This window comes from Manacus vitellinus, unplaced genomic scaffold (genome assembly GCF_001715985.3).
Source record: "Manacus vitellinus isolate BGI_N305 unplaced genomic scaffold, ASM171598v3 scaffold_53_pilon, whole genome shotgun sequence".
Classification (NCBI taxonomy): Eukaryota; Metazoa; Chordata; class Aves; order Passeriformes; family Pipridae; genus Manacus; species Manacus vitellinus.
Window position 1 is genome coordinate 2022818 of NW_021940637.1, and position 8836 is coordinate 2031653.

An 8836-nucleotide genomic window follows, 5' to 3' on the forward strand; every position below is an offset into this window, starting at 1 on the left:
TGAAATTTTGTTAAATTCCATCAAATTTATTGAACTCTGTCGAGTTATAATTTGGCCTCAATCAAAGATCCTGCTGCTCCTCCTGAGTGAGGTGCATTGCACTCACCCACAGCAGGAGGGACCCCAACTGCAGTTTGGGGCAGGTCTGGCATTGTGTGACAGCAGGGCAGGGGTTCCAGTTTCAAGGAACAACAGAGAGCAAACTGGTGGAAATTTCCTGGTGGAAATGCCTTTTCCCAGTGCACCCTTAACAAAACAAACCAGCCATTGGTTTGGACTTAACCAGAAGGCAGGGAAGTGCCACAGGTCATTGCTCCCGAGTTCAGGTGAGGTGAGATACCCACCCTGATCATCCCCACCCCACAGTCTGCTGCACCTAAAGCTCAACCAGCTTTCTTGATGCTCTTTCAAGCCTCAGCTTTTTGTCTGGCTGGCTGTCTGGGATCATGTTGGCACTTCTCTCTGCTCTCAGCATCACTGAAGGACACTGTTCCCTGACCCTCTGCAGCCCAGCCTGGGTGATGTTCCTGCAGAAATCCACGTGCAGGGTGTGCAGGGCCCCCCCGTGCAGGGTCACGGCCTGCAGGCTCCGGTCCGTGATCCGCACACAGTTCTCCAGCTTGAGTGTCCTCAGCTTGGGGCAGCTCCTGAGGAGCAGCAGGATGGAGTCATCTGTGACATGGCCACATCCAGACAGGGTCAGGGACAGCAGGTTGGGACACCTGGAAACATGATGGCAACAGGTGAGATGATGGGAGAAATAAATCCTAGAGCTTGGACGAGCTGATACTGTCAGGAGTAAATATGAACTCTGGAAAAACAGCTCTTCAGAGGGAGGGGTAAAAAGGCACGAGTGGGGGGGACACATGTACATCTCAGTCTTTACAAAGCTTAACCATCTTTGCTTTTTGTGTTGGTAGCAACACCTCCAGCTCAGCTGGCACTGGAGAAGGGGCTGTGGAGGCCTCTCTGAGCTGCAGCTCCATTGGTTTTTCTTAGGGAGTTGCCAGGTGCAGTGAGGCACAGGAGTGAAGACCCAGGAGAGATAAGATTCATTTCAGGAGGAAGGTGAGGACACCTGAGGGAAGAGACTGCTGTATGTGGTCAAGTAGGACACTCCAACTCTGGATTTTCAGGAATTGTGAGTCTGTTTGAGTTCCTTGGATTTACTGAATGGGTGCCAGCTGCTACCTAAGAGTGCTGATGTTTGAACCCCATGCAGGTCTTAAATTCTCCTTTGAATCACTGAAACTGGTAAGAACTCCACTGGTAAGAACTCCACTCTCAAACAGGGATGCAGGAAACGAAAAAAGCTTAATTTTGTGCTGCTTGGGGAGCCCTGGGCAAGCACAGGAAAGGCTGTTGCTGCCTTCCACTGGCTGTCCTTGAGCCAGACCTGGAGCAGCTCTTTGTGCTGACCAGGCAGGGACCCCTGTGCCCACCCTGCAGTGTCTGGTTCCTGCTCACACCTCTCCAGGCAGCATCTATTTAGCTAAACACAGCGTCCATGAGCACAGTCATGGACAGAACAGGAGCCCCTTCCATCCTGTCAGAACTGTGGTGTGCCCAAGCACTTCCACGGACAGATCTGTGCTCACAGCACGTGCTTTTAGGGGTACAGCAGCACTGGGGCAAACACGGGGTCCTGCCATCGCTGCACCCTGGTCATTTGTCCTTTCAAACTGGTGCTCAGCACGTTGCTCTGCCTCCACACCCCACCCCGTGTCCCTGCTGCTGCTTGACTTCACCTTTGGAGCTGAGGGACTGAGATCGTGTCAGCTGCATGGGCTTGGTTTGTTACTCTACCGTTAGGAACAGTTGGAGAAAAAAGCTGACAGGGTCAAGAAAGGCTCTGACTTTCCCATCCCTGGTGCCTTCAACAAAATAAAACGTACTTCACACTCAGGGAGAAAAGCTGGATGTTTAATTTGCATTTGAATGTTGGGCATTTTGTTGGAATGCTTCAATGATTGCTTGTTTTACCCTTTGTAGGAGCAGGTGTGCTGATCCTTTGCTTTTTAATCCAGATCTTTATCAGTTCTAGAACAGTTACTTCTGAAATTTGGTACTTGGAACTTAACCCCCTGCTTTGAACCCCCTCCCCATCCTTGTTTTGAGCTCTGGTGCTGCCTCTCCCCAGACACCGTGTCCTGTCGGTATCCTGGGGTTTGTTGGCTTTTTTCAGCGTTGTTCCCGGAGCTGAGGGCTGGCTGTGGCACTCAGGTGCACCCTGACAGGGCAGGCACTGCCACCTCCTCATGGAATGGATCTTTTATTAGAGCTGCTTTGTAACAACAAAGCTGTTGTAAGAAATGCTCTGCACCCAGGGCTGCTTTTCCTCTTTCTCTTCCCTTAGTGTAGTTGATAAAAAACCGAATTAAATTTCAGTATAAAAGCAATACTTATTTCTTAGAATGGAATAAATCTGATGTTTAGTAACGTGATTAATGACCTTGGCTGTTATGATGTGTGTATTTGCTGTTTGAAATCATGACTTTCTCCTGGGCCCCCACCCCCAGACACTGCCAGAGTGGTGTGGGTCAGTTAAACAGCAATGTACATGGGAGGCAGTATTGCACCTTCCCATATTAACTATTCATTCTTCAAAAAAAATAGAAGAAAAAAATAGACTTAAGGAAAGTCATTATGAAGTATTCATTATTGCCACCCTAACATGAACTTAACATTGTATTAAAATTGTAAAGTCAAAGCACTCACTGCATGCTCCACTTCAGGCAGGTTGGATGGAGTATTTTAAAGATAAAGTAATCAGCAGCTCTCACTTCTCTCATTTCACTCATTTCAAGGCAGGGAACCTGCACAGTCACACCCAAAGAACATACCTGTTGCAAACCTGTAGTAAAAAATCCCTGACAGTGTTCTCATGCCTGTTACAGAAGTCTCTCTGGAAACTGTTTTTCATCCAGTCCTCAATGTTACACACCTTGACTCTCTCTGAATACCAGCAGATGGACAAGTATTTTAAAGCAGGTCCCAGGAGAAAATTATCCTTCTTTAGTTCCACTGGAGAATGGAAGTTCAACAAAGGCCACAGTAAAGGATCCTCAAACACTTCTAGCAACTTGTGACATGTTTTTGCTAAATTTTTCCTACTGTTTTTGTCCAGAAAAGAGAAGAGGTGCAAGAGGCACTCCCGGTTCAGCTGGGTGATGTGCATGGCAGGGCTGGAACAGTCCCAGTCTCCTGGGCTGTGGAGATGGTGCTGCAGGGGCTCAGCCTCCCCAGGGCTGTTGCACATATATGGTTGTGGAATGGGGTTATTTTTGGCCCACAAGTGGTGCAGCAGCTCAGAACAGGGGAAGGCAAAGAAATGTGCACACAGCTCGTGTTCCCTTCTCCGAGGGGATGGACTGGGATGTGGAACAGCAGGGCCTGATTGCCATGAGCTGCTTCCTTAAAAGGGATTCTTTCCCCTTGACACTCCCGGAGTTTAGCACAGTTCCTGGAGTGGGAATGGGGTGTAACTACAGCTGCAAGGAGTGTCTTTGCCAGCCTTTCCCAGTCAGAGGACTTGGCTTTCTGAGCAGCAGTTTGTGTTTACAGCAATTGTGGCCTTTATTTGTTCATTGATTTTTGTGAGGCTGCACTTTTGCTTCACGTTCAAGGACTGTTACAGTGGATAATGAACTTTCAAAACATCATCTAAAAATTCCCTGGGTGCTCTGAAGCACATCCACACCCTCTGCAGCTTCAATTTGCAGCCTCAGAGCTGTGGGCAGTTTCCTGCACGGTTATTTGGGGCTGGGCTCTGATCCCATAAACAAAGCTGGCTGTGTCCCACCTCCTGCAGGAGGCAAGGAATGGCACAGACTCATGGGAACAGAGGTCTATGTTTAGCTCCTTGTGGGCTTGTGCTTTAAATAGATGTCTTCTGTTAGGCTTGAGGTTTACAAGTTGGGTTGGTTTGGTTTTGTAGGTGTAGTTCTGTTACCACAGATACCTTTTTTCCACCTTTTGGTGGAAAAAGGAGATATGGAAATGGTTTACAAGTACTTGTTTTCCAGTAGTCAGAAAGTTGCTCCTGGAAGTAAAGTAAAGTGTCAGCAAATGGTGGGTTGGAATTAAAAGCAATAATAGCCCTTGAACTTTAATGTTTGTGAAACAAAAATGCTTGAGATTAAGGTATTTTATATCAATCTTGTGCCTGGTAAATGCAAGAGAAAACATTTAACAAATAGGTTGACAGAAACAGCAGAACAGCACTGTGGGGGGTTACAAGTGGCTGCACTTCTCTAACAGCTGGGAGACTTGGTGTACCTGTGCACTTTAATTAGGAGTGTTTTCATATGTGACAGGGCTGAGTGGGACCCAAGTTCACTTCTTCCTTCTTACCCTGAGGATGCAGCTTGAAATTCAACTCTGAGAAACAAGACCTGAAAGGTGTTTGCAGCTGCAGCAGTTCTGCCTCCCTGTCCCGAGGAGGTGCTGGAACACTGTGTGTCTGCACTTGGGTTTCATTCTTTAGCCATTTTCTGTGTACAGTAAGCTGGGCTTAACAACTGCCAGTCTTCCTGCTTTCATATCCTCTGCCATTTCATCTCCTCCTTGAAATGAGAAGGACATTCCTGCTCAGAGCCAGGCTCTGGACAGTCCCAGGAGTACTTCAAGAAGCCAAGGAAGGGACAAGGTTTCACATACCAGGTAAGGCAGTCCCTGGAAAACAGCAGCTTAAATGGTGGCCCAGCAGGTAGTGTTCTTCATTCTCATATTTGCATTTTCAACTCTCACTTTTAAGAACTTACCTTCATTTGTGAGCAGGTTTGAACAGCTGAGACTGCTCAGAATTGTTACCCCTACAGGAATATTATTTTTAAAAATATTATTTAAAAAACCTCAACCAAACCCAAAAGACAACAACCCCCCCAGCCAGCAGAGCTGGATGACAAGGGAAGCAGTGCTGGGGTGGATTCCTGCCAGAGGGGGTGCACCACAATCTGACATAAAAATAAACAGTGTTTGGGTGACAAGGTCCTTTAAATCTGAATGGCAGGTCCTCTCTGGGTTTAGATGCCAAGTTTGGTAGAGGTGTTACATGGTCAGGAACACTTCAATAGCTTTATTTTGTTTCCCCCCAGCACAAGGTGCAATAACCTGCCAGCTGTGTTCAGTGTGACACTAAAGTTGTTCTGCAAGCCTGGAGAAGGACAAGAGGAGCTTCATGTTCTAAGGAAAGGAGACACTTTAATGGCACATTTTCCATAAACACACTGTGTGATGAGATATAATTCACATTCATCCTGGAAACGCTCCAGAAACACACAAGATGAGCACAGTCAGTAAATCCTCACTGAAAATTACACACAAGAGTTTAATGGTAAACAATTACAACTATGGCACTACAGTACTTGAGGAGATCCTAAAGCACGTTGGAATCAGCTGTCAAGGTGCCAATGACCTCATCAGTAAGACACAGACACAGCAGTAATGAAACATTGTTGGGGAAACTTTGGAACACCACGTGTTACACTTTCCATTGCTGGACTAAAATCCTCACAAACGGCCTCCTGCTTTCGATCCAAGTCCACTGTCCCTGCCTGTCTCAGTTTTACACTCTCTTGCTGACAGCTGAGAGCTGGACATTTTGCATTTTGTTTGACACAAACCTTGTCTCCAGTTGTAGACGTGGCTAAACAATAACTAACAAAAGGACAACCTTTCACGGGACAAATTTTGGTGAAAAATATGCAAGTCTCTGAACTGTAGAGAGCAGTTGCTGCTTGCAGAGCAGTCACAAGCAAGAAAAAAAATTCTTGCCAGCCTAGTGTGTATTATGATCAGCAGTAAGTAGAAAAGAAACATTTGGCTTAAATGAAAGAGATATCCCCCCCATGAGCTAGTAGATAAATATAGGATATACAAGTAAGGTTAAAAATGTAATACTAGGCCAGGTGCAGTACATGTTACTGGTTCAGTGCTCAGTTACTTTTTTTTTTTTGACACCACACTGAATAGAATACAGTGGATAAGCAAAGTTCTCCACCAGGAAGAGAAATACTTGTGTTGCCACAACAAACTGTTCATACTGTCCATCTGGGTTTGCAGTGGGAGAAAGTTAAATTAGGAAAGGATTTACGCTGTCCTTGTTCCAGCAGAGCAGATGGCCGAGCCCTCGGCAGCTCCGAGAACGCGCCTGCTGCGATTGCATCGAGTGCCAGGCCAGGAGACAGCCCTGCCCAGGCTGGGGGCTGCACACACCCAAGGGCTGCGAGAAATGCTCCAGTGAGAACGTTACTCTGACCCAAAAGGAAGGAGAAGCTGATTAAAATAAGTGAATGTTGCTGAAGATTACAAATTTAAATGTCTAAGAATACAGAAAGGCACATTTACATCACTGTTCTGCAAGAACACTGCACACACCTGACTACTGCAAGGTATACTGCTGCTGGCTCATAGCTCCTGCACGTTAAGCTTGGCATTGTCAAAGGAAGGTAAAATGCTAAAGGACTCCAGTCCAAGCAGCTTGCAGACAAAATGCAGCTATGGATGGGATCTACACACCTTCCCAACTATTGGGAGCAGGGAGGGTGATAATGTGCTGGATGCTGCTTTACCTGCCCCACACCCTGCCTGCAGGAAAGGGAGAAATGGAAGGTGACAAACTATCTACAATTTAAAGCAATGAATAGTTCTATGTATTGTTCAGCCTCATTAAAAGCCAACATCCTTACATATGTGACTGTGTATGAAATAACTCCACAGATTTAACCTGCGTGCAGTTCCATGTCCATACACCACCAGCTCTGCTGAATGCTTTCTGCAGTTTGGTATGAAGAAAATTTCTCCCTTTCCTGGTGTAAGATGCTGTGAAAAAGCTCTCCAGAATGCCACTGTCCCAAATGTCTGGCTGTGATTTGTCTTTGCCCTGGCCCTGGCAAGGCAAGGGCTGGGGCACAACCCCTCCACCCTGACAGGGCTTTCAGAAGCAGTTGCTAAAATGGGGAATCCCATTTTGAGTTCTTGTGTGTTTTCAGACTACTGTATTTTATTGCTTAACAAACAAACACTGCTAAGAGGGGCTGGTTGATGGTGTGACTACATTAAGTATATTCCACTCTCACTCCCAGCCCTGTGAGATTTCAGGAGTGCCCAGCTCCTTGCTTGGCACAAGGGTCCAGCTAAAAAGGGTGGGCTGGGGGAAGAGACCTGAAATGCAGCATTTGGCAAATGTCAGATTTGGTGTCAGACTCCTGGCTTGTGCAGGAGTGGTTCTGCTCTCCACCTTTTTTTCCATCTTGCTGACTTTCACTGTTCAGAACAGCAGGACAGCTAAAATTCAGGTTGTTTTTTTAGCACAAGTCTTTCTCCATTACATGGCCAAGTTTTAGAAACTGCATCACATCACATTCACCCAGAGCCTAAGCCAAGGTGCCACTGCTACAGCTCCCTGAGTGCTCTCCAGGCCACTGCAGGCTTGGCTCACCCCCTCCCTCACAGGGGCTCTGCTGGCAGGAGCAGCACCTTCCCTGAGTTTGCACTGGAACTGATTAAACACTTCCATGCAAAGCACTTGGAACACCACCTGCCTCCTTCGGGGTGAACTGCAGGCTCTACTCAGCCCCCAGACTCCCAGTTCCCACCAGGAAAGAAGGCTGGGGGTCCTACTGCCAGAAAGTTTCCCAAGTTTTCAAGCAAATCAGTGTTCAAGGTCAAATTTCAGGATGACAGCCTAAAACGAGGGATGTCTAATGAAAATCAGGTTCAGCTCAAAAACCATGAATCTCAACACAATTTGGACAGGTAATTTTAAGATAGTTTTTTTTAAATTTGAAGTGGGTGGGGGGTAGAGCATATGTGAGGAATACTTGAATTAAATTGCAGTATTAATACAATTGAACCAACTGTTTATTTACAATGATTCCTGAAAGTCAGCAGCCTGAACACACACCAGTATAGCAGCAATTACCCAGTCTACTTAATGATGCCACATCTCCTCTCTTCTGCAGACAAAGAAAGATTGGTCAGAGGTCACTGTTTAAGTTTCCTGCACGAGGGAAAATAGGACGTGCAAACAATCCTTTGATTGAAAGAGATTAAATCATATCTACGTGACAGCACTGAGAACAGCATGAAGTTGTATTGCTCTTCAGAAGCACATTTATCTTGCTTGTAAGGAGGACAGAAAGCTTCTTGGATGTAAATGTGCCTTTAGAAAGTGAGAACTGAAAACATTAATATAAAAAAGTCAAATAACTATTTCATGAAACTATATATATAAAAATTGAGTTATCACAACTAAAGCAGCAAATCAAAATCTGCTGAGGTTTTCTGGTATAACTAAAAAAAAAAAAGTTAGTTTGTGTCCAAGTTCAGTAAGTCAAATGCTACCATTGACACAACAAAACTAAAACCCACAAGAGGAAATTGAAAAGTGCACAATGAAATCAATAAGTCTTGGATCAAGTATTTATGGAGAAATGGAAATGTTTTGTCCGGTGGACTTGATAAGTGAGACTGAGAAGGAGGTATCAGAGTTTGTCGGCGCCGGGCCGGGCCTGGCGCTCCACGTAGAACAGGATGTAGGCCTTGGCCTTGCCCACGGTCTCCTCGTCCGTCAGGGTCACAGTGCTGTCGTTGAAGTGGAACCAGCGGCCCTCGTGCGCCGCGTACGCCGTGTAATGGCCAGAGCCCACCCTGCCAGAGAGACACGGTCACACACAGCTCCTCACCCTGCCAGAGACACGGTCACACAGAGCCCACCCTGCCAGAGAGACACAGTCACACAGAGCAACTCACCCTGCCAGAGAGACACGGTCACACAGAGCAACTCACCCTGCCAGAGAGACACAGTCACACAGAGCCCACCCTGCCAGAGAGA

The 8836-nt window shown here is 46.5% G+C and overlaps 2 protein-coding genes across 2 annotated transcripts in view; both read right to left on the reverse strand.

Annotated features, from left to right (window-relative positions):
- Positions 1-3195, reverse strand: FBXL22 (F-box and leucine rich repeat protein 22). Its single transcript, XM_018081487.2, has 2 exons — positions 2844-3195; positions 1-722 (listed from the first exon to the last, which is right to left on the reverse strand). Exons 1-2 carry the CDS (start codon positions 3176-3178, stop codon positions 377-379), a joined length of 681 nt encoding a protein of 226 aa, XP_017936976.1. The 5' UTR covers positions 3179-3195; the 3' UTR covers positions 1-376.
- Positions 3196-5182: 1987 nt separating this feature from the next.
- The window catches only part of USP3 (ubiquitin specific peptidase 3), a 39624-nt gene continuing 35970 nt past the window's right edge, over positions 5183-8836 (reverse strand). The window contains exon 15 of the mRNA XM_018081486.1: positions 5183-8652. Coding sequence (XP_017936975.1) covers positions 8487-8652 — 166 coding nt within the window. The 3' untranslated portion in view covers positions 5183-8486. The remainder of the gene's footprint in view (positions 8653-8836) is intronic.